The following is a 26,609-nucleotide window of genomic DNA, read 5'->3' on the forward strand; positions in this document are numbered from 1 at the left end:
TTCAAGAACATCGCACTAACCATTTTGTACCATAGGAAAGGCAACTCCTCTCCGATGGAAAAATATGCACCTCTAATAAAACACATCCAGTAATAATATACATTCCTTATTCCCAAATCATTCAAAACAAATAGGGATTTACTTTTTAAGCTCCCAACTGGCTGTTCCTATGTTATAGATGATACAAATCTTGAGGGGTGGAAAGTACAAAATACAAAAAGCTCTCTCATTGTTAATTTGTGAAAGAAGCCTTGGAAAATTAAGGCTTCATTTTTCAAAGGACCTAGGGTCAAAGGTCACAAAATATGATATTAGGCCTCTTGGATAAAGAAATGCTATTTGAGCCTTCTTACTTCCTGCTCAGTGGCCACAGAATATTCTTGGTTGCAACCCTTTGATCACCTTCTTCCCATCATCGGTGGGACAGTTTCCTGCCTGTGGGAAAATAAGAGTGGCACAGACTTTCCTTCTTAAGATGCTTCAGTTGGGGGATTTTTCAAGTTTCAGGGCATACTGGTTAAGTAAGAAAGACACCTGTAGGCGAGACAGGGACTTTGACAAACCACTACTGATTACTGCTAGTTCAAAATTGCAAATTGAGAAGTAGCAACATTGTGTAGAATTCACACTCTACATAAATGATTGTTGAGGAGAAATGCTTTGTTCTTTAGTACCTGTTCTCCCACTCTTAGTTTCACAGTGCAAACCAATTAGCTACATACAGCTAATTGGTTTCTGGTTTGAACAGAATAAACTACTCATTTGATATTCAGCCTGGCAAACCAAATGTTGTTTAAAGATTGGAGATGAAAGCCCTATTTATAAATGTATTTGTTTGTCTTGTATCCCGCTCTATTTCCTGGCCAAGGCCGGGCTCAGAGCAGCTGACAATCATAAAATATAATACACATATATTTAAAAACGTAATACATATAGATTAAAAGCTAGGTCAGATAACAATAGATTGTTAGATCGGTTGGCGCCATTATTCATCGCAAGCCCGGGGAAGAGCAATCTGGGTCCCCAGTTATAATATATAGACTGAAATTATAAAGAAAGGAAGGGGGGGAGGAAGGGAGGCCAACACATTCAATGCTGGAGATTTCTGGGGCAGGTAGAGCCCTGAAAGAGAAAGACTTCCGGATGAGTATAGCCCAAATCTTCCAACAATATTTTATTCTGCTTTGTTACCTACCTTTGCATTCTAGTCACCTACGAGTACCAGCACATTATTCTATTACAGCCTGCATTGGTTCCATACTGCATTCCGGGAAACAGGCACTTTTGGTCATAGAAATCCTAATTTAACAGCCTAAATAAACTTTACCATTTGAAAGTTTGTATTTCCCCCCAACTTCCACATTACTTTTCGCCAGTGTTCCAGTCACAGTTCTTTTAAATTATCTAGACAACTTCATTATTTAAAATATTTATATGCTGCTTTCCTCTTGGGTAACAGGACTCAAAGTGGCTTACAAACACAATCTAAATCCCAGTATAATCATCCAGAATCCAAGCATACCAAGACATCAATAACTCACACCCCTATTGTTAGAAAACTATATCACGCAAGCCCTTCCTGACATCACTGAGATATGAAAAGCACACTTGAACAATTGGGGGGGGGGAGAGATCTAGAACCAGCGATTTATCTTGGAGGAGGGAATACTACACTACCACAAGCAGGATAGAACAGACTGGCGGGGGGTTCCTCAACTCCAGCAACACTGCAGTTTTGGCAGGCAGTGTCAGTACAAGGCACTAGGGAAGCACATGACAAAAACCATGCTGGCTACAACCTTCAAGATGCTTCTGGGGGCAAGAAAATACCTGAGATTCATCAAACTGGAATTATGCACATGAAATCACAGCAGCTGAAATTCTCCAGACCAATGTAGTAAGCACTTCAGCCTCTTTTTTCCCAGTCCCAGGTAAACAGGTGTTTTATACCATCTTTAGGGAGAGGATGGAGTTGGAGAAGATGGATCTCTGCAGTCAGCATTAAAGGAGCTGGAAACAGTAGGACAAGGCAGGAAACAGCCTCTCTGTAGTTTTTTAGAAACTGCAGAAAGAAAGGACTGTCTCATCCCATCAACATTGCCACAAGCCAAGTAACACAAAACAGTGTATGACTATTTAGTTACATGGAAAGATGCCTCTGTAAACAGACCTGAATTCCCCCCCCCTGTTCCACAATTTATCTCCCAATTCATCCTTTGAGATTTTTCTTTATCACAACTTGTCGTCTTGCATGCACTACAAGCTGTGTGTCAGATCTAATATTTGTACAATCGATCATAAAGACATACATTTTTGTCACAAATCCAATAAACACACAGCTTTGGTGGGTTTTACTCTCAGGCAAACAAGATTTTGTTTAAGACGAAACCTTTTTGACATACAGAAGAAGGTTGGCGTTTACCTCTCACATACTGAATAACTGCAAAAGCTATTAATTTGAATTTATGGATGAACAAGAAGAAAACGGACACTTTAATAGGCCTGGCAATTTAAGAAAAATTAACTGCCCTTCTTAAAAGGTCAAGAGTGCAAATCTAGTGCATCCTGTCCAGAATGGGAAATCCACAGACTGGGAGCCACCACCAACAAGGCAGACAGCAATCTTCAAGGTCTGATTACTTGAGAGGGAGTGGCATGGATGATGATGATGAAGAAGAGTTGGTTTTTATATGCCGACTTTCTCTACCACTTAAGGGAGACTCAAACCGGCTTACAATCACCTTCCCTTCCTCTCCCCACAACAAACACCCTGTGAGGTAGGTACAGGAGAGGACACCCCCTGCATTTGTCAAAGCCCAGGCCATTTAGGGTTTTAAAAGTCAAACACACTGCATTGACCAGAAGCTTTATATTCCACCTTTTCAGAGCCTTACTGAAGGCAGTCATAAATTAATAAAAATGGCATAAAATTAATAATAAACGAGATCTAAACTCAGCCATAAGCGCTGCCGTTTAAAACTGTTGTGTCTTGGCACTCAACAGCCTAAATGATCTCAATAAAAATAGGCCCCAAGCTGCTAAAAAAGATGAAACCCCTCAGAGAGAAACCTGTCTCGTGATGGAGAGTGAGGTCCCCCCCCCTGAAAATAGCCTCGCCTCTGGTTGCCGCCCACCCTCAGGAGGGTGCACAGAGAATGCAGTAGGGGAGAAAGTGATATTTCAAGTATCCTGGCCCCAAGCCATTTAGAAACAGCTGGGCAACCATTGTTGATCTTTCAGCCCATGAGTGATATGACCCTGAAAACCAGCCCTCGGCAGTAGCCTTGCTGCTGAATTTTGAACCAACTGATATTTCCAGTTTTTGACGGCAGCCCTACGTAGAATACATTACACTCTTCTAACTGGGATATGATCAGAGAATGGATCCTCATGGCCAGATCAAACCACTGAACTCTGAATAAGCTGAAGTATCTGGACTGCATTAAAGGGCAATGCCTTATAGAGTGCGTTGCAATAGTAAAGTTTAGAAGTTCCTGGACATGCAAAAGAGTAGCAAGGCCTTGATCAAGGAAGGGACACCTCTGACACACTAGCATCTCCAGCACTCTTGGCCACAAATGTCTACTGAAAATCCAGAACTAAAGCCAGATCAAGAAGCACTCTGAAGCTGGGAAGGGTAGCAAATACAGTAAAAGACAGAATCAAGATTCATGATGATGTTGGCAGGCTGGGAAACTGTGCTAAAACTAAAAACATGAATTTTAACAGAGATAAATGTAACATTCTGCATTTAGGTAGGAAAAATTAAATGCATAATTATAGGATGGGATAGACTTGATAGTAGCACATGTCATGATAGTAGCACATGTGAAAAGGATCTAGGGGTTTTAGTAGATCATACACTGAACATGAGTCAGCAGTGTGATATGGTAGCTAAAATGTTTGGAATTCTGTCACAGGGTAGAGGGCACAACCACAAAATGGCTGCCACAGAAGAAGCACCAATAGGGTTACCAACTGCCAGGTAGTAGCAGATCTCCTGCTAATTCAACTGATCGCCAGCCGATAGAGATCAGATCACCTGGAGAAAAATGGCCGCTTTGGCAATTGAACTCTATGGCATTGAAGTCCCTCCCCTCCCCAAACCCCTCCCCAAACCCCAAAGTCCCTCCCCTCCCCAAAGTCAGACTCCACCCCCAAAATCTCCCGCCGGTTGCGAAGAGGAACCTGGCAACCTTAAGCACCAACCACAAAATGTCATGGAGTGAGATTACGCATACGTCTAATAATAACATTTTAGGTAGAACTCTTTAATATTTTGGGTAGATGCTCAGCTTAACAAAATGCCTTTTAGAATGAACATATTGTTTAAAATATTTTCTTGCATACACAGTTTACTTCAGTCACACTGTGAAAGTCCTGGTGCTGTGGTGGCAGTTACCACCAGAGCAATTTTTAAAAATCTGCACAGCCAATCAGATCTCCAGAGGCCAAACAGAAACCCTGCTGTGCAAAAGCCCCACCTGGCACTGCCCAGGTTCTAAAAACTCTTGGCAGGCACCATGGCACCCATGGACAACATGTTGGGAGACCCCTGCAATAGAAACTGCCCTCTTAAAACTGCCATTTCCTCCAGGGGAACTGATCTCTGTTGTCTGGAGACCAGTTGTAATTCTAGGAGAACTGCCAGCCCCACGCTGAGGTCGGTAATCCTACTTGCAATAAAAAATACTCATCAAAACAAAACCCACGATTAAAATTCTTGGGGCTTTAAACTCTTATCTGAATAGGACCAGTGCACTGGGGGCGGGGGGAAGGCAATCACCACTAACCCACTTCACCAGACTGCTGATTGAACGACTAAGCACACTTTGCTTGCTGTTAGACCTGATGTTCTCTAAGGTTGACTTTTTAGCCCCTTCTAGGCTTGGTCCCGGAGAAATTAACAGCTCTTTTCAAAACTGATTGTTTTTATATTCTGTAGCATAAGAACACATCTAACAGCCAAAGTCTGGACTAAAAAGTACGCCAAGGACTTCCTAAGCCTGGCTATAAGAGCTGCTGTAATTCCCATGATGTATAAAATCAGATGTACCTTGTATTGTATCCTGTAGGTTTCAACCATCATTTTTTCAGCTGGCATCAAACTAAAAGCCTACCTTAGTTGGTAAATAATAATGTACTGCATGCAAAGAAGACCTTAAGCATGTAACAGGAAACGTAACTTTAATGTTTTCCTTTTTAAATTGATTTAGTGTGGGTCAGGCATTTAGTATGTTTATACAAGAAACAGCTCATGTTGAATCAGTTACTACTCACTGCTGAATAGGCATAATTCAGAGGTTCGTTGTAAGAAAGTCAAAGGTATTCCCTTACAGATCAGTTGAGACCTATGAAAGGCCAAAGCAACAAAAATGGAAAAATGGAAAAAAGAATATAAGTAGGGGTGTGCATTTGGCTAAAGCCAAACCAGAAAAAAACCCTGAAAAATACCTTTTTGGTATTTTTCAAGGGAGGTTTTTTACAGGTTAAAAAATGGTGGCAATTAAGTTGAGCCAAAAAAGATCCCAACTAATGGTGATTTTTTCGGCATTATTCAGGGCTGCTTTGGCCCCACCATTTCTCCCCTCCCCCTTTACTTACCTGCTGGCTGAGTCCTCGACGCGGTTGCCTCCAAAGTCCATGCCCAGAACTCAGATAGCCATCTGCCACTTCCAAAGTACACAGACTTCCGAGGTGGCAGCCATCTGAGCGCTGGGCTGCCTCCAAAGTCCACATGGACTTCGGAGGTGGCCGGTGGCGCAGAAAGGAATGCTGGGCTCGGCTGAACCCAGCATTCAGCCATGGACCACATAGTTTTCAGGTTCAGGTTTAATAAACCCAAAAATCTCAATTATTTGAATAAACCAAATCCTTATATTCAGCTTTTTTCAAAAGTTTCTGTGTTTATTAAACCTAAACCCAAAAACATACCGAAAAAATGATGCACAGCCCTACTTATAAACAATGCTACTGAATATTTAATCATATTTATTACAATAAGCTCTACTTTCACCCATTTCTGTTCTTCCTGAAGAAAGAGGTGAATCTACACTATATGAAGGGGCTCTCCTCCTGTGTGGTCTGCAACTTTTCACTTCATGCAGAAGAACCAGAAAGACCAGCACTGTAGTATCTGCCATTGCCAGGATAATAAGGCCCGGGCCTAAGGAACTGAAATTTTAAAAACCTGGTTTTACAAAGTTTACGTTAGCTTTTGTAGATACATCAGTAGAACACATGCCATGGTTATTACCTGTAGAGAGGCTAAACAAGCTATGTTATTAGTGGATATTTATTAAGTTGTAAATGATTTGTGAAGTTTATAACTTTCCTGATCAACCCATCTAAACTGTCTTTGAGATTAATTCAATTTGCAATTAGTTTGATGAAAATCAATGACAAATGATGGAAACATATACAAACAAGTTAGAAACAAATTCAGATATTGATTCTGCTCTTTCAAACGGCCAATATAGACAAATACTGAAAACTTTAAAAAAAAGACATTTATATATAATTAAATACTTTTCTAAACAACGGAGAACTCTTTCTCTTGCCTTTCCATGCAGTTCTCAATGCCCCCATCACCTGACAGCCTACTTTTGTCCAAGGAGAGACTTTACATATAGCAAAAATACTGTCATCATTTATTTATTACTAATGGGCAAAGACCATTGCAATATTGTCATAAAAGATAAATATTTTTTAAAAAAAGAATATGAAGACCATACAAAAGCAGCACAAATTTGTAATAAAAACAGAAAAAATAATTAATGTTTCCTATTCATAAAAACAAATTTAACATTCGGAGAAAAATAGTGCAAATTGCTAATCAGGCACAGCTTTTGCTCAAAATTTCTTAGCCACCAATGCATACAAGTACACACACACACACACACACACACACACACACAGAGAGAGAGAGAGAGAGAGAGAGAGAGAGAGAGAGAGCATATAAATTACATAAGTGCTTGACTCTAGATCAAGATTTAGAACAAACAGAGAAGTAATTAAAAGGAAATTATCAGCCCCTATCTAGTTTCAAGAGCATAAATGGAAATGTAATTTTTGCTCTATAAATGCATGCTTATCTGTATGAAACAGACTGAAACCAATACTGAGTCCTGGTTTGTCTTCATTGTTCTTTACAGGGCTTTTTTGTGTTGGTACTCACTAGTACTGGATACTGACACATTTTTTTCAGGATTCTCCTGGAGAAATAGACTAGACCCTCGGGAACAGGCTACTGGGGCTAAAGAGAGGAACTAGAGGAATTCAGGGCAACCTATATGAGTACCACCATTTAAAAAAGAAATCCACAAAAAAATTACTGGTTGCCTATTTTTTATATCAAGGAGTTATCAGATTCATATATGCTGAGAGATATAAAACAGTGAAAAGAGGCAAATTTATGTACATTGGATTGCTTAAGAAAAGATGGTAGAGTACTGTCTTATGAAGAAATTACTGTTAAAATGGAAGGAATAAGACCAAAGCTATTCCAGTTTTCAGTCTTTACAGATTAGGTATATTATAATTGCATTGGAGAAAGAATATTGAGGATATCGTAATAAGCCATTCTTTGGAAAAACTGTATGTAGACAGGTGCTGGGAAGTATTTCCAATATTGGTTCTTGTGGGTTATCCGGGCTGTGTAACCATGGTCTTGGTATTTTCTTTCCTGACGTTTCGCCAGCAGCTGTGGCAGGCATCTTCAGAGGAGTAACACTGAAGGACAGTGTCTTTCCTCTGAAGGACAGTGTTACTCCTCTGAAGATGCCTGCCACAGCTGCTGACAAAACGTCAGGAAAGAAAATACCAAGACCACGGTTACACAGCCCGGATAACCCACAAGAACCAATTAACTATGACCGTGAAAGCCTTCGACAATATTTTCAATATTTATATGTTAATATAAAATCATGTATCTGGGAATGAAACACAGCTCATAAAATGGCAAAGGGACTTGGGGGAAGAAATTATAATGCATAAGTGGCAATGAGTTTGGGGAACATTACCAAAAAATTGGTCTGAACAGATAACAAAGATAATTTCTTTAAAATGATATTTGGATAGTATTTAACACTACATAATTTATCATGTATATTTATTTTTATTTATGTTATTTATAGTCCGTCTTTCTCTCTTGGACTCAAGAGGGACTACACAGAGTGAGTCAATATAATCAACAGGATGGGACATTCAATACACAATGCAATAGGATTAGGGTTGTAAAACTAACCAAAAATCTAAAAACAGAACTGAAGTAAAACCGAAGTATAACATGGCACATTAATGATGCAAAAATTACATAGTAGGACCCTACTTACAACAAGCTACACGTGGTAGTAGAGACCACACTCTTTAATTATTTATCCAAGTAATTTTGTGAATAATTTTGCAGAATGCTAGAGTATTGCCTATATAGAAACACCCTCTTGAATAAATCAGTTTTGCATAGTTTGCAGAAAGCCAGGAGAGTGGGAGCCTTTCTGACCTCCTCAGGCAAGCCGTTTCATAAGGTAAGGGCAACAACTGACAAGGTACATGTACAAGCAGTTGTTGATTTTGCCCATTTGCAGGTTGGCATCTGCAGAAGATACTGTTTAGATAAGCAAAGCTGTCGTGGTGGAGTCTGGGGGAGAGTCTCACAGATATGAGGGTCCAAGGCCATAAAGGGCTTTGTATGTGATAGCGAGTACCTTAAATTGAGCCCGGCAACGGATGGGCAGCCAAGTAGAGTGACTGCAGAATGGGAATAATATGAGTGCTCCATCTAGTTTCCAATAACAGCCGAGCAGCAGCATACTGCACCAATGGAGTTTCCAAATTGATTTTGATGGAAGACCACTCAACAGTGCATTACAGTTGCCTGGTCTCATTCCTGTGGCATGGATTCAGGTGGCCAAATAAGCCCCTATCAAGGTAAGGGGCCCTCTTTAAGGCTTAAAATGGCACTGAATCTATTGTGACAAATGTATGTATAGGTGGTTATCAGAAATGTATAAATCTTCCTGCAGTTTCAGAATGGCTATACCAAATATAGCATATAGTGTACCTTGAAAAGTTAACTTATTACAAACAAGATGTCTCTGGCAGTGATCCTTTTACTTATTAAATTTCTTGGATGGCAGCCTTTTTTAATATATTTTTTTAAATAGTAACTGTAAAGATGGGATTTGGCCACATGTGTTTTCCCAACCTTTTTGAGACTGGTTCGTTTTACAGGACGTAGATTTGTATTCTTGTTTCTTTTAGTTAATGAATAAATAAACAACTAAAGTTACATAAATCTATATCAAATAATAAATAGGTTATTATCTCTACCACTAAGCTAGAATTTAAATAAGCTAAAACGGCTGCAAGAAATTTATGTTTGGAATATAGAGGGAAGTGCAAATGTAGTGTGAAAGATCCTCTAATTCTAGGGCTACACAGATATATAAATGCTAAGCCATAGGTGTTTGAATAGATTGACCAGTTAACATAGATGTTAACAATGTTTTCAAAATAAATTGCCATGAAGGCTAATATTAGTTTACAAAATGTAAGGCTGTACAAATAGGACACTCTGCTATGATCCTTTCTGAACAGCTTAAACACTCAGGGGAATTTTGAACCAAATATTATTGGCCTGTCTGACATGGCACCATGTAAAACCAGCTTAGAAACAACCCTGAAAATCTACTGAACAGAGTAATATGAAGAACCTGCAGCCCAAGTAGTATCTTTCTGCATTAAGACTACTGGGGTATTCTTCAGGGTCTCAGAGCTGTGACTGAGGGAAGACCAAGTTCAGCCTGGAGCAGGGCAAGTACTGGGAGTCAGAGCTAGAATCTTTTTATAGAAAATATTTTCAATAGTCTCCCAAGTAGTATCATGGACAAGAGCCTCATCATCAAGCAAAGAGGCTGAAGACCCACAGGACAAAAAAGCAGGACAGATAACACCACAGCAGAAGGAGGCAGCTGATACATTTCCAGGAATCTTCTGATATGCAGGAGGAGCCCCAAGTCTCTGAATCAGCCCACTCAGAGTCTTCCAAGAGAAGTTATCATTAAAAGTTACATCAAGATATTTTGTTCAAAACCACAGTGCTAGAGCAGAGGGCTATTAATCCTTCACCTACAACCCATGTTGTTTTCCAGACAGCAATTCATCCTATTAGCCCATGTCTGGGAAAAATAAGAATGCTTGTCCCCTCCTCTCTTCTGGGACTAATAGATTATGGAGGACTCTTATTTGTCTCTGGAAAAAGGCATGGAGGGAAGGGGTAATCTATCCTGTCCAAGCCATGCGTAGTCTCTTGTATGCATGAACTGGGCCAGAAAAAGAAACCCCGGTGTTTAAACTGTAAAACATCCCTGAAGTATCTTCTTTAAAAAAAAAATGGATTATGAAGTGCCCGGGGATTTAATTTAACAAACTGGGAAAGCCATATGCACCAATTAATTGTTTCACTTAAGTACAGCTATATTTACACATATGGAAACAAGTCCATATTTGAAAGGACCATTTGTGCAGAACATAAAGTGGTGCATATTGTTTTTTACACAAAACTCTTTTGTCTCAAAAAATATGGATTTCTGAAGAATAATTCCATACTGCTCCAAATCCTTAAGCAGTAATTAAAATATCTAGTTTTAGATGTATCAGATGCTACTCCTGCTTTTAGTATCCAAAATTATATTTATGAACCAAAGGAAACCCTTCCTTACAACTTTCTGAAAAATCAATTTCAATGCAAAACGATAACCCTTTCATTATCATGGTGGTGCCAGGTGAATGCCACTATAATATGAATTTGTTTCCCATTTGGGACAATCTGCTTTAATGAAACGGACCACAGAATGGCCAGAATTGGTTGTGGTATAGGGATCATATAAAAGCCACTGAACACATGAAAGGAATTATAGTAGACCACACATCAAACATTTTGGCCTTGTGCTTCCTCCCTCTTATCCTCGCGGCAGGAAATACACTATATATCCTGTGAGGTGACCAGACATTTAAAAGTAGTCCCTTGTTCCAAAAGCTCTGTGCACAGTAATTTACCACAAATAAGCAGAAGAACATTTTCCACTGCAGTTGTCTTCTAGACATATATCTGGAGCACAATAGTGGAAAAAGGTAACGTATGCAACTATACAATATATTTTCAGGCTAAGTGGGAAGGAAGGTTTCAAACTTAGGAAGCACTCCGCTATTTTACTGTGTAAATATAATCTTCCAGATAATGAACTGTCTCTCATTTAACTGTTTTTACAATAATTAAAATGAGTGTAAGCAACTAGGAGGCTGATTTTACATTTTAATACTTATTTGATATTTAAATGGAATACCCTTGACTTACTTTTAGCCATTCACCAAATCCACAGGATGCATAATCTAAATGTTTGGTTTGATAGCTGAGTAAATGATATGTATTTGTAACACTAAGTGGAGGTTTGGAAATATGTGTAGATGATAAAACTGTTCCCAAGCTCACAAAAGGAATATCATTCTTACAAACAGACTGAGAAAAAAGAACATTGAATAAGGAGTGAGCTTAACAGGAATATGAAGTAGCCTGTGTTAAAGCCAGATGTACGAACACAACACATTCTTTACTGATTTGCTTTATGGGTTAAATAATTTTAGCTTGGATTTTAACATTGCTTCTCTGTAACAGGACACTAAGTTTGGGCTTTGCCAAACATTACATAAATATTTGGCTTTCCGCTAAACTGAAGCAAACAACTTCCTTCTGATGCTGCAGCTCTTTTTCCTCTGGTTGTTCCTGATACTCACTGGTTGCTTCAGGCTCTGTTTGTTCAGTGGTACAATACCTCAGCCTTATCAGGTGCTCTATATATTCACCTGGAAATACTGAGGTTGAGTTTCTCTGAACACAAGCATCACGTTCCCTTTTATAGTACTTACTTCAATGCAATATGAAAAGACTTAGAATCCACTGTGTGTTTGATAAGCTGACATGGGACAGGAGTCCTTTTTCACTGTTGTGTCAGTTTATCAAACCCATACATGGACATCAATCATATCCTCTAAGAGGTGTACATGGTACCTACCAACCTTTCTCTATATACTTGAAGTGTAATATAGCTGTATATCTCTAATTTGTGTGAGACTGCTTACTTACAATGCAGACAGAATTCACTGATTGCATTATTCAATAATTTCACTCATTAGGAACATAGGTGCCTCTGATGCTAAAGATTTTCTTTGGAAGGGAAAAAAAACACCCACCAAATTATATTAAACAAACCTCAGCCCAAATGATTTTTACATTTTTGTTTTATCTCTGGAAGAGATAAAACAGAATGCAAACGCTGTAGCCATGGGTGGAAAATTCTAATATATCCAAAGAAGCAATACTGATTAAAAAAATTTTAGACCCTCGGCCAATTTATGGAACTAACTTATGTGAACCATCTGGGACACCTGCAGATAATGTGTAACTAGAAATAGGTTGTATATTGTGGACTGATTCCACCAGCAATAGTGCTTTCTTGGCACAAGTAACATTGCAAGGATCCTGGCTCTGTAGGAAAATGCCATTGCTAGTGGAGCAGATTCACAGGATGCACCCCATTGATCTTCTTTTGCATTTCAAGTGAAAGCAGTCTACTTTCCTACAGAAAAAATAAAAATTAAGTCCTGCGAACAGGTCGTAAAGGTTTGGGATAAGGGCTGTCCTAAACATCCATACAGCACTTTGCAGCAGAACATTAACAACAGAGTTGATCCAGAAGAGAAGAAAAAGAAAAGTAGTGAAAACAAAGATTATGAAGGCTGAGTGAGCTGGTAAAAGGTGAAGGCAAGAGGTCAGTAGGCAATGGTAATATTTTATGAGTATATATAGCTTTTTGATTGTTCAAAGACCAAACATAAATTATCTCAGTAATCCAGACAAATCAACCTGTAAAGCAGGCCACAATTATCATACCAAAACTGAAAATGGGAGCAAAGGCTGAGAGACAGTGGTTTATCTAAGGTCATCTAAGATGTCCTTGGAGGCGGTCAAAATCTTATGTAGAATTTTTAGAAGTCACAGGACAGGTTTCTCATTTTATTCATTGCTTTTGCAGTTTGCAAGCACCAGATAATGGTAATATTTGACTTGTGATTTTTCATTGTGCAATGCCATCTGTTTTCAGAAGAAGGGCAATTCTGATTGGATAAAGAAATCAGAAACTGACTGAGGGAGAAATAAAAAATTCTTGCATGTCTCTTGTGACTAGCACTAAGATAGGTTTCCCAGCGCTTCTTATAGTAATATGTGTTCTGCGTAGACTTCCTGCGTACTCTACATTGGCAATCCTAGCATAGGAGCACTACTGACCTACTGTTATTTTGTATTTGTTCATCTATTTCTAAACCCTGATCTGACACTGAAGATGTGTAGGAGAGGTGAACTGAACCCCGGTTGCCATAACCCTCCCCCCAAATTGCTACAGGCATTTCCCTTTGCTGCCAGGAATTGCCCTTGACTGATAGGACTCAAACTTCCAATGCCTGAAGAATAGCTTGCCTACCGCACACTTACCTACCATGCACTTAGGTGATGCAAGTGATTTGCTGTGTTCATTCACTGACATCCCCCCCCCCAAACACACACATTAATACTGTGGCAAAAGAGGAAGGGGATCAAGTTTCCTACTCAACCTGCAGCCCTGAATAGGTTTTGTCAACCTCCAGGTAGGACCTGGAGAGCTCCCAGAATTACAACCGGGATTACGTCATCAACTTTGAACTCACCCTATTAGATTCTAGTGCTCGTTCTTGATTTATAGTTCTTCTAAATTACTTATTGAAAAGCAGAAAGATTGGGAGCACTTGATTAGTAACTGATAGTCAACTGATGGCTATTAAGTTACTATAAATACATATTCTTTTTTAATATCAATAAACTAGAGCTACGAGCTTCAAATCCGAAATACTAATTTAACATTCTACCTCTATACCCGCAGAAAAGCAGAACTTAAAACACATGAGTATTTATCATATAGTAAACCACTAAAAACCACTAAAATCCCATTATTTGAATGAGATCCAACTATGGATCCTGATCCTATGTACATTTATGCACAGTTCAGTGGAACAATCTTCTTGCTTAGTGTTTTTAGTTCTGCACCCTTCGCTACAAACCTACAACTATGCAAAATATATTCTCTAAACACAAAACAGTACAAAAATTACATTACCCATGGCTTGCCAGGAAACTTCACTGAATGGGTACATTAAAAAAACATTTTTTTTTTCAAACCGGTCAAACCAAGCAACACCACACTCTCCCCTAATACACAAATGATCAAGAAAAAACTGGAACATGAACAGAAACTTTTTAAAACTCAAGAGTTAAAACAGGATAAAAAAAGGTAAACAGCACATTATCCAGTCGTTTCCAACTGTATTGTTGAAGTAGATTTTGGCAGCAAGAGGCTACCCAATCGTAGAAACCTATATCCTGCTGCAGGAAGCCACAGAGTACACCATTGCTTGTGTGACTGCCAAACTCAAACACAAAGCCTTCACTTTAAATCAGCCAAACATCAGTGTACGCTGGATAGGAAAAACACACCAAAGAAGTTTTTGAATGGGGGGGTTTATGTCAGCTGTAGTTTTACACATGCCAGACAAGACAAGTCCTCACGTGAGAAAACGTTATTGATATCAAGGCCGTTCTACGGATTTGGTTTTCAGATTCTGTCAGTAGATCCAATTTACTTTTCATCAACATTGGTCCTGACAGCCATTTCAGCTGACAGCCATGTTTGTGAATATGACTTCTGAATGGTTAGAGACATTCTACAGTCATCGCAAAAATGGTCCTTGGTCAAAAATCTCAAAATTCAAAAAAAATGTGATTGTGATAGGAATAGTTCTGAGACTCACTTCAAGAATTCACAATATCCGAACACAGTCATGCACAGGAAAAAAAAAAAGAGAAACAGGTAATTAATTTTGGTAAGACAAGGCATTTCTAACTGCCTTTGGAAAACATGTACAAATGATTTATGAATGCAATTTTTTTACAAGAGTATTTCCTATCCACTAATAGGCAGAACACTTGATTTTTTCCCCTATATTGGTTTATTTTTTGTATCAAGCAAACTAAACACTGTTTCTAATGCTATGACTTTTTTTTTGTATAGCAAGCAATTATGCAAAGGAAATGCGTACTTATGGTAAACTGTGAAGGAGTAAGTATTTGGCAATGGGTACACCCACACATGGGGATGCTGGATGCTTCCTAATAACATATGTAACACAAAAGAGAACTGTGAAAGTCTACATGGTGGTTTCTTGGCTTTTTCCTTCACAGTAGGAGTGCATTCACAATGTCTGAAGAATTCCATTAAGGCAGACTACTTCAAATGCAGTTTTAACCAGTGATACACTATGACCCACAATTAGTCACTTATGATTCAATGATTCATGTACATCTTGGACTGAAGCTAAAGCAGCAGCAGGTGGCTTCAGATTAAGCAGGGGACCAAACAGGGTGGGGGCATTGTTTAACCCTTTCCCTACAAGACACTTGTACACTCCAAACAGATAAAATACAGGCATCTAAATTTTTTGCCCCAGCGTGGTTAAGAGCGGTGGTTTGGAGCGGTGGACTCTAATCTGGAGAACCGGGTTTGATTCCCCACTCCTCCACATGAGTGGCGGATGCTAATCTGGTGAACTGGGTTGGTTTCCCCACTCCTCCACATGAAGCCAGCTGCGTGACCTTGGGCTAGTCACAGTTCTCTCTGAACTCTCTCAGCCTCACCTTCCATCCCAGGGTGTCTGTTGTGGGGAGGGGAAGGGAAGGAGATTGTAAGCTGGTTTGATTCTTCCTTAAGTGGTAGAGAAAGTCGGCCAACTCAATAAAAACCAACTCTTCTTCTTATGGAGCAAACAGTTAGGGAAAGGATTTTGAACAGAGAAATGGACAGGAAGGAAAGGCTGAACAGGTCTTCTATCAATCCCCCCCAGCCCCCAGTCCTGCTCAACCTGAAACCATTTGCAGTTGCTTTACTTGATACAAGAAAGCTCGGGGGGGGGGGATATGCCCATAGTAACTAAGTATCAACAGAGCTAAAGGGAAGAGAAAGAGACAGGAGATGCTTTAAAATGTGCAAAGATTGTAGGGAACAATTTTGCAAAAACGTTTTTTAAAAAATAACCTAACAAAACCCCACACCCATTCTCACAAAGCACTTCAAGAACTGCGGTAAAAATTTGTCATAGATAAAACCCTGTGAAGGACATCAGAGAACCCACAAATATTTAAGGAATGAACCGCAGGCTGTATACAGAAGTTAACAAATGTCTCATTACAACCAGGATACGGTTCTCTTAGTAACAGAAGCATAGCCTTCACATTACATTCAACTTAAAATTCCACCATAATTAAAAGAAAGAAAATAATCTGTTTTTAATATTACTGGAAAATACCTCCCAAACAAAACATTTTTTTGAAACCAAATACAATTCAAATTATATTTACTCACAAACCATTAATAAAAAAGGGAAGGAACAGTAAGCTTGGAGAAGCCTTTTTGAATTATTTTACAGTAAAACTGTTGACCACAACCAAGACTTTTAGATGTCAATTTTAAACATATATGGCAACAAAGTATCCTTGAAATGACTGTTCAAAAAACCCAAAAAAACCTACCATGTTTTTGAAATCAGCAGGAAAAGCACAGCGGGCAATGAACCTTCTTTTGTGTGCAAAGTCATCTATTTGCCTAACTGGAATGTATTTAAATGTAAATACTTCTGCTAGTAAGTGCGGCACTCTTGAAGTTTTCCTACCCCAAGTACCATGTACTTCTACTGTAAGGATCCAGAGAACAACATTCACACAGCAGGTCAGCCTTCATCCTGTATGTCAAAATTCACACAGTGGACAAGACCAGCCATCATGGTGGGACAAAAGTAAATTGAGCCCTGCTTGGAATACTGCCCTTCTTACATCCTGCTGATCCCATGTACAAACCAAAGTGTCTACAGAATTTGTGGACCATACTATGGATTCTCATGTGATTGTGACTAGTGTATTCCTACTGAGTTGTTGACAGAACTCTGGTCTTAGGACACTTTGTATCAAGCCAATATTGTATTAAGCCATTCTAACAATAGCCATGACCTGGATAGTCCAGGCTATCCTGATCTTGTCAGGTCTTGGAAGCGTTGCACGGTTGGCCCTGGTTCACACTTGGATGGGAGACCACCAAGGAAGTCCAGGGCCGTGAGGCAGAGGCAAGCAATGGGAAACCACCTCTGAATCTCTCTTGCCTTGAAAACCCTAAGAGGGCACCATAAGTCAGTTTTGACTTGACAGCAAAACAAACAAACAAACAAAAAACATTCTGACTATATGACTGAGAAATAATGATGCTGCAATGAAAACTGGCTTTATATCCTACGTAACTGGCTTTTTCGCTGTTACACAGAGTAAAAACTGTTTAAGTAAGCAAACATCAAAACAAAACAAAAAATTCTGCTGGTTAATCCTTTAAACCCCTTTCATGTGTTCTAAGTGGGGGGAAAGAAGTATGCCAGGGGGAGGAAGTAGCACTGCAGAGGCATGCTCCATCCCTGGTCCAAATGAATTCACATATATGGAGTCCAGGGACATTCAAAAGACAGTGTCCCCAACTGAATGTACAATTCTATGTGCAGTTGAGAATCCTGCTTTTTCCAAAGTTGCCAATTGTGTGGAAGCTCTATACAGACATTCCAAAGAACATACATAGGTCAAGGTGCAGCTTGCCAGCACATCACCTATCCATCAAGCCCCTTCATTCTCCCAACTCAGAATGTCTAAAAATGGCAACAAAAAAATCTAAAGTACATTAACTGTTACGTTTACATGAAAATCTAGACACTGTTGAATGTTCTTTTTAACACCAGTGTGTATCAACAATTCTTATGAACAAGGTAAAATTATACTGCCTGCCTACATGGCAGGCTACAAAGAAAGGGCCTTATTTAAGAGTGCATAGCTAGTAGAACGGCATCTCTCAAGCCAAGCAGTTCTGGTAAAGAACCTGATGCAACAGGGTTAAGAAGAAGAAGCCTCATTGAACCATTAAAAGATCTTCCATTTGAGAACAGGTGCATGCTTCACTGAGAAATTGCCTACATATTTAACAAACATTAGGCTATGCCTCAAGGAAACGGCATCTGCTAAGGCAGGAAGAGAGATAGTGGAAATATGAAAGCCAAATCTAGTACCATACGATTTCAATTTGCTGATTATATTTGGTTTGGATGTATTTTTAAATACTTTTTTTGTCTTTATGTTTTTGGTAGTTCTACATGAACTGCCCTTGGGCCTTTGGGGGTAAGGTGGCCTATATCATGCTTTAATAAATATATGTGTCACCAGCATAGTCTCTTGATTCCAAAGTCCTTCTATGGACACCCTATAATGCACCTCAGCCCCTTTCTCTCACACTGAGATCAAAGAAAGGGCTCTTTACCTCCCTTCCTACAATGTAAACCAGAAGTGAAACGTCGGCAGAATCTAAATATTGTCGAAGGCTTTCACGGTCAGAGTTCATTGGTTCTTGTAGGTTATCCGGGCTGTGTGACCGTGGTCTTGGTATTTTCTTTCCTGACGTTTCGCCAGCAGCTGTGGCAGGCATCTTCAGAGGAGTAACACTGAAGGACAGTGTCTCTCAGTGTCAAGTGTGTAGGAAGAGTAATATATAGTCAGAAAGGGGTTGGGTTTGAGCTGAGTCATTGTCCTGCAAAAAGTATCAAAGGTAATGTGCTAATCATTGTCCTGTAAGTATCAAGATAATGTGCTAATGAGGGTGTGGTATGTTAATATGGAACCATTGTATCCTGAAGTGATCTGTTAACATGTGGAATCCAAAGCTCATCCGCATGGTTATTGTGGACTGTAGTCTTTGTTAGTCTGGAGGTGTTCAGGACAGAAAGCCAAGCCTTATTTATTCTTAAACTCTCTTATTTTCTGTTAAAGTTGTGCTGATGTTTATGAATTTCAATGGCTTCTCTGTGAAATCTAACAAAATAGTTGGTAGAATTGTCCAGTATTTCAGGGTCTTAGAACAAGACCCTTTGGCTTCTGCGGGAGTTGAGTTACCAGGCAAAGCAAATCATGCCTGTCCCTTGCCCCCCATCCTAAAATGAAAATATGCCTTTCTGAAAAATTGGTTGCTGTATCAAAATCTACTGTGAGACTTTCCAGATGAGGCCATCTAGGCTGACTTAAACTACTGAAAAGCTTCAATATTTCACTTCATAATTCAGAAGTATAATCGTGCATCACACATGACCACTTCCTTAACAGGTGGAGTCATCTCTGCATACGAAAATACATATTTGTTGTAGTATGTGACACACAGTGTGAACTGAACAGACTGCTTGGAATGTACTTGGAATGCGAAATACCCATGTACTATGTATGAAACACTTTGATAAACCCTTTCCCCCCCAACTCTGAGTTTACTCTCATATGGAAAACTGTGAAGACCAAAAAGTTCACAGAGGACAACACAAACAGCTAAATTGTGTTTAATCCAAATTGGAATGCACTGGCAGAATGCCTTAGTGTTCACAGTGAGGACCTTGGAGTGTAGAAGAACAACCAGCAGGCAAGAGTATGGTGCCAAGGGCTGCACAGCAGATTCTGCCGACCTAACATTTGATAAATGAGGTTTGAACAGATTAAGAAAAGAACATCACGTTTATCATCTTCAAAATGTGTAATAGGCTTCCCTACAGCCAATCTGCAAACTCTTCAACTCTTTCTAGTGTTTCCCTCATACAAGAATACAAGGTACTCATCTAATTTCAATGCTTTCTCAGTCAATGTAACACAAGAAACTGCACATTCCAAAGTTTATGCAAATTGTGAAAGTGAAGCCCTCTTTTTTGGGGGGGGCTCTCCTAGGCAATTAAAACGTACGACTGCTAACTGATGTAGAACTCTACCATTTGATCTTATATTTCCATACATGCCTTTAGTACCTTCTTAATCGTGGCTTTGCACATAAATCCTAAATTTCCTTGGAGAGACTGAACCACTGTTTTGTTGACCTGATTGTTCACTCAAGTAAGCATTCCTGATTTCATGGGTCTTTTGGCAAGTCAGACACATGATACCAGTTCACATGTTACAATCTATGCCTGCCTGTGTAGATACGGGACTGACAGGTAAACCCATCGTTAAATGCATTATGACAAAGCTTCCCCTCCTCAGGCAGAGGCTGGAAATCTTCAAGGAGCCTATGCCACTCTCTTAAGAATTCCTATGCTTGATTGAAAGGAAAATGTGTCAGCTTTTGAGCTGTAAAATGTTTTACTGCTGGGAAAGGATTTTGATGTTTGCAACTTACTTCTATTGAAGTACACTCTGAAGTATTTTTCAAACAAAAATATTGCCACATCTGAGAAACAGGCCGACAGGAAGTATAAGACACTTGTTCATCTGTATTTCTGTGACTTTTCTCACTTGGTATTATTTGCAACAATACTTTCATGTTTCTCAGCAGTGCCAACTCTAGTAAGGATCATATATTATTATCATCACGTTGATTACATATGTTCTCCAGTTTTGCTGCCTACATATGATTAGTGTGGTTTGTGCAGACCCAGTGACACAATCCAGAGCACGACATTCACACACAAAAATGTGTTTACTGTGAAACTCTGCCTTAGAAGTTTGCTTTCTTTCACAGCTTTGATCCACATGACATCAACAGTCCAGCATTTTGAACGTCTGCTAAACATTTAGTATTATGAAAATCACTTTCACACTACGCAGCTACTGAGAGATACGGTATTTGTGCAAAAAACACACAACAATGCTGAAGTTTTAGTAAAACTAAAAAAAACTTTTCAAATACTGTTCTTAATATATTATTTAAATTGTCGGTCACCAAACACAGTCTTTTGTATTGCCTCAACGAATGCGAAAACATGCAAGGAAAAGGTCGGAGATAGATAGATAGATAGATAGATAGATAGATAGATAGATAGATAGATAGATAGACAGACAGACAGACAGACAGACAGACAGACAGACAGACAGACAGACAGACAGACAGACAGACAGACAGACAGACAGACAGACAGACAGACAGACAGACAGACAGACAGACAGACAGATAGATAGATAGATAGATAGATAGATAGATAGATAGATAGATAGATAGATAGATAGACAGACAGACAGACAGACAGACAGACAGACAGACAGACAGACAGAGAGAGGGGGGGGAGAGAGAGGGAGAGAGAGAGGGAGAGACAGACAGACTTTTTAAGTTACACTGGCCACTAAATGAAAATAACTAAATGAAAATAACTTCAACATAGTTTAGGTTTCATGGATCAACATTACACTGGCCATAAGAAGACATTCTGCCTTTGTCTATTTTGTGGGTGGCAGTGGTCCTGAGACAGCATCTATGGGGTACACCAGCCCTTGGTGCTTTCAAATTAGTGTTCACAGAGGGAGCAGTGAATAGTGAATAGCATAATGTGAGTAGATCCCAATATGCACAGGCTTCCACCTATGTCACTGGTAGAACTGGAATTTTGGTGTACATTACACAGACAAGACCTACATGTGTATGCAGACATTTAAGCTGAGCCTGTAAACCGTCGTGATCCTAATCCTCAACCACACAGACAGTACGAATGATTCTACGAGACTTTCCTCTCAGAAAAATGTACTATTGTGAAGGATTTTTTAAAAAAAGTACTTACTGATAAATATCTTTTCTCAGCACAACTCTACTAAGAGGATTGTCGGCCTGCGGAGCCATAGATACAGAACCAATCCTAAGGACCAAAGTATCTTCTTTATTAGCTGCAATTAAGATAAGAAAGAGTGACAGATGTGTATACCTGTGCAGGAAGACATGATAATTAAGGTAATCATATAATGAAATGCTGTCACTTTATTTGTACAAGAAATACTCAAGGAAGAATACAAAAAGAAAGTAACACTACTTATTGGTTCAAATCCACACTGAAAACTGCTCCCCCCCACAATTTTCTCTCACTCACACACACACATTGCCACTTAAAAGGCCCATACTTAAGGAAGAAGAGTTGGTTTTTATATGCCAATTTTCTCTGCCACTTAAGGGAGAATCAAACTGGCTTACAATCACCTTCCCTTCCCCTCCCCACAACAGACACTCTGTGAGGTAGATGGAGCTGAGAGAGCTGTGACTAGCCCAAGGTCACTTAGCTGGCTTCATGTATAGGAGTGGGGAAACAAACCCAGTTTACCAGATTAGTGTCCGCTGCTCATGTGTAGGGGTGGGGAATCAAACCCGGTTCTCCAGATCAGAGTCCACCAGAGTTCAGGTAATCTGTCTGCACACCATAGTGATCCATCCAGAGAAAACTATACTGAGACTGTGATCAGCAGTCTGGATGCACAGTTGTAAACGATCCCCTCAGCTCTGTCCCGCCAGAGGAGAGGGGGGACCTGGGAGCCCTATGACAGCGGGACAGAATGTTGGGAACTGGCATAAGTCAGACCACCACAATAGGTTTATTCTAATTGTTTTTAAAGATTGAAAACTTTTAGCTTTTCTCAGCTACATTGGAAGAGCTGGTGCTAGTCATCTGTGGTTACAGCTGGTACATCACCACAACAAAAACCAACTTATCCATGCAATTAAAAATTACTAGGTAGATCATGAACAAAGAAAGAATGTGGTACGCATTCAGTACAGAATTCTGCATTCTATGTTGTATAACTTTTCTTTCAGCCTGTGAAGGATTGTATGACATCTTAGAAGCTGACAGTGACATATGATATATACACGCAGGCAAACCTAGTGTTCCTCATGAACATATACTTTGAGGATGTACGTAAGCTTTCAATCCCCCTTTTCCAATCTGTGGCCACCCAGAGAGATATCCCAGACATCTTGTTTTGAAAACTTAGCTCTCAGCTACAGATGCTGAGAGTGTGGTGAGTGCTAAGTACTTCACTAAACAACATGCTGCTTGATGTGGAAAGAACAAGCAAACTTCACATGCAGCTCAGAAGAATCATGTAAATAAATATATATGTAAACTGGCTTCTGCACACCATAGAGATGCATCCAGAGAAAACCATACCGAGACTACGATCAGCAGTCTGGACGCACAGCTTTAATGAGCAAACCACGGTTGGTGTCATATAATTCTATCCAGTACTTGTGGGGCACACAGAAAATAATTACTGGAAGTACCGCACTAAAGATTTTGCATGGTAAACTACTTGGAAAAATAAGAATGGTTTGCTTGAAGGAGGTCTTGACTATGTGGAAAATAAAGCGAACAAAGCTTTTGTATCAGTCCATAAAGATCAACAGTTGCAAATGTCTGAGCCAACCCCAACTTTTTTTTTAACCACGAAACATTTATATTTATACTATGAACTTTACGCTATTTTTAAATCTTCGAGCTAACTTCTAGCTGGTGCTCACTGAAGTCCTGGGGCTTTTTGTTTATGTGCAGTACAATGGGAAGGATGTTAAATTTGCTTTCAATATTTTTCAGAGGGCTCATAATAGGCAAATCCACCAAGCTAGCAATTTGATGCTCCCTCTAATTCATCTCTAGGCTATTAAAAGAAGTCTGCTAACTAAATGGATCTCTGATGGTTGTGTTTCAGGCATGCTTTCACCTATGATTAAATAGAGTATAATTCAGCAGTGCCCTAAAGGTACTGGCATTGCGCTGTGCATCACAGACTTTGAGAAGCAGCATTTGCTAAATGGTAGTCCCAGGCACGGTTCTCCAATTTCAAAATTTTATGAAAATCTGAAAGGGGAACATTAGGCAGTTGCTGCAATATACAGGTCGACAACTGAACAGAACATCCAATGGGTCTCGACAACAATTTGCATGTTAATAATCCATGAAAACACTAGATTCAAAGTACTGCTCACAACAACAGAACTCTTCTGCTTCCCTCCTTTCACTGTAGCCCCGTGAACCATTGCCCCAAGGGATCAGACAACTCACAGGGACATTATATGAGGAGTCCATAGCAGAAGAGAGAAAACATTGAAAATTGCTTCCCCCTCCTCAGATGGTGGGTGCCCTTCCCACTAGCAGAAAAGTTTAGATCCAACCCACTGAGTAGAATATATTATATGAAAGCACATCGTACCTTCTGTATTATGCTGCACTTCTTCCATTTTGGGAAAGAATATTCTAATTACCCCAGTGTTGATATAAATAAGCGGCAAGTTGCGAGATGTGAGCATATGAGTCCTTGTAGGCTGGCCTGGTGATTTTCTTTTCTCTTTTGGGCTCCGTGGCAATTTTGCTTGAAATATGCTTGCAATTGCATTGAGAAAAGGAAAGCAGAGGACAACATCAAACGCCTGAGCTGAAAGAAGGATCTCATGAAGGAAATGAGGAGAACCGTCAGTGAAACTCTCAGATAATTTATGCAAGATTCTCCGCTCATTTCTTGAAATCAATTTGTGACGGACATTTTTGGTGACTGCCTTTGTGTAAGTCAGGGAGAGAAATCCGTGCTGTTGATGAGAACCATCCAAAAGTTTTGCAGTTGCCTGTGCCAAGAAACAGACATAAATCAGAAACAAGAAAGATATATGCACAGCATATTATAAGAAACTTTGTCAATTAACCTTTATTATTATTTCTTCTTATAATTTTACTTTTCAGCTCTTCACTTTCCCAAAGAAGTCATGTCTATGAATATGTGGGAACTGATTAGGATTCCTAAAAAAATTAATCAAATTTGATTTTTCATAGTACTGATTTCCTTCAGATCCATGACATATAGCTAAAACAGTCTGTACACACATAGGGAATTGTTCATATAAGTAAGTAAATCAATAAAAATAAGGATTTTAAAGAGGCATGGGAGAGGACAGGCAAGTATCGAAGCTTAATACTTGACCTGAAACTTGCACTAGAACTATTTAGTTTTGAAAGCCAAATTTTAAAAATTACTTTTATTTAGGCAGAACATTGCAAAATTTGTTAACATCAACTAGAGAGTGAGATTCAGTAGGTTTCCACTGGATTCACACTGAATCCAAATGCAACCCAAAATAATTTAGAAGTCAACAGAAGGCAACTGAGGAGGGCAACTAAGATTATCAAGGTGTTGGCGCACCTTTCCTATGAGAAAGGCTAAAGATTCTGGGACTTTTCAGTTTAGAAAAGAGACAACTAAGGGGGGCCATGAAAGAGGTTTATGAAGTTATGAATGGGGTGCCAAAAGTAGACAGAGAGCTTTCCCCCCCTCTCTCATAATAGCAGAACTTGGGTGCAGTCAAAGAAACTGTTGTGCAACAGGATAGTAAAAATGAAATACTTCTTTATGCAATAAATAATTAAATTGTGGAATTCACTCCCTGTGGATGTAGTGATGACAATGAACATGGATGGCTTTAAAAGGGGGTTAGACACATTCATGGAGGATAGTTTCATCCATGGCTACCAGCCATGGTGAGTAAAACAGACCTCCATATTCAGAAGCAGTGAACATCTGGATACCAGTATTAAGAGACACCATCATGGGAAGATCTTGGATGATCTAATCTTTGACCCTCCAGGACAACAGGCCCTCCAGTGTAAAACAGGACTAGATGGACCACTGGTCTGATCAAGTAGGGCTCTTTGGGCTTATGTTCAGTACTGAATTATACTTCCTAAGTGCAACTGAAAGCTCCATGGGAGCTTTGACTAATATGTGGGCCTTCTGACCATATGAATTTTCCCATCCACTTCCATGACAGCTGCAGCTCAACTCGCATAACAAGAGATGAATAAGCAGAACTTCCCCTGACTGTGAAATTAATAGGGAAGACTGCTTTAAGCGTCTTTTGCAAAAGCAAATATTCAAGGGGCAATTGCATAGAGGCACATTTAACTTTTCCGCTTAAAAACATATGCATCATTTCAATTTAACTAATTACATAATTGCACTTTCAACATTCCCTAATTGTGATATTCAGAAACACTTCTAGAGTATGTTTCATTATTTGGCTACAATTTAAATTAATTTGCTATAAAAGAATTTGTTTTTAAATAATGAAAATGGAAGCATATAGGACATAGCACTTTGCAACATATTAGTAAATTAGCTTCATTTGTGTTAGAATGAAATAACTGGGATAAGTAGCAGCAATAACTTTACACGTATATATTCCTGATATAAAAATACAAATCAATCAAGAACAGAACTTCCAGTAACATTAAAATAAAACAAGCCATCATAATTGGTTCTTTAGCTGACAGTAGTGTACATTTGTTACTTGCCAGGGGAAAATCTCAGCACAATATGAAATTTTAGCCTCTTTCACCCCTCCCCGAGTAGAAACAGGAAAAAAGTAACAACCAAATGAGGATGTACTAGAGATGTGAAGGACCAGAAAAAACTGTGGGGGAAATGGGTTTCTGAGGACATTAATTTTTTTCCAATTGAAAAAATTGGAAATTTTGGAGACCAGTGGGGGGAAAAAACTCCTATAATTTTCCTTTTCCTTTTAGGAATCAGTGAAATGAAAAAAAAGGTTTTACTCAAAATGCATAGTATTAAAATTTTTATGTAAGTCAACCTACAGCATTACATAATAATTCCTATG

The 26,609-nt window shown here is 39.2% G+C and overlaps 1 protein-coding gene across 2 annotated transcripts in view; it reads right to left on the reverse strand.

Annotated features, from left to right (window-relative positions):
* Positions 1 to 26,609, reverse strand: part of VPS13B (vacuolar protein sorting 13 homolog B) — a 410,777-nt gene that overhangs the window by 164,989 nt on the left and 219,179 nt on the right. For both annotated transcript variants that reach the window (XM_056853998.1, XM_056853999.1), the window contains exons 29-30: positions 24,155 to 24,563; positions 21,742 to 21,844 (exon numbers count right to left, since the gene is read on the reverse strand). In XM_056853998.1, the coding sequence (XP_056709976.1) occupies positions 21,742 to 21,844; positions 24,155 to 24,563 (512 nt within the window). The remainder of the gene's footprint in view (positions 1 to 21,741; positions 21,845 to 24,154; positions 24,564 to 26,609) is intronic.

Source organism: Euleptes europaea, chromosome 8 (genome assembly GCF_029931775.1).
Source record: "Euleptes europaea isolate rEulEur1 chromosome 8, rEulEur1.hap1, whole genome shotgun sequence".
NCBI classification, from domain to species: domain Eukaryota; kingdom Metazoa; phylum Chordata; class Lepidosauria; order Squamata; family Sphaerodactylidae; genus Euleptes; species Euleptes europaea.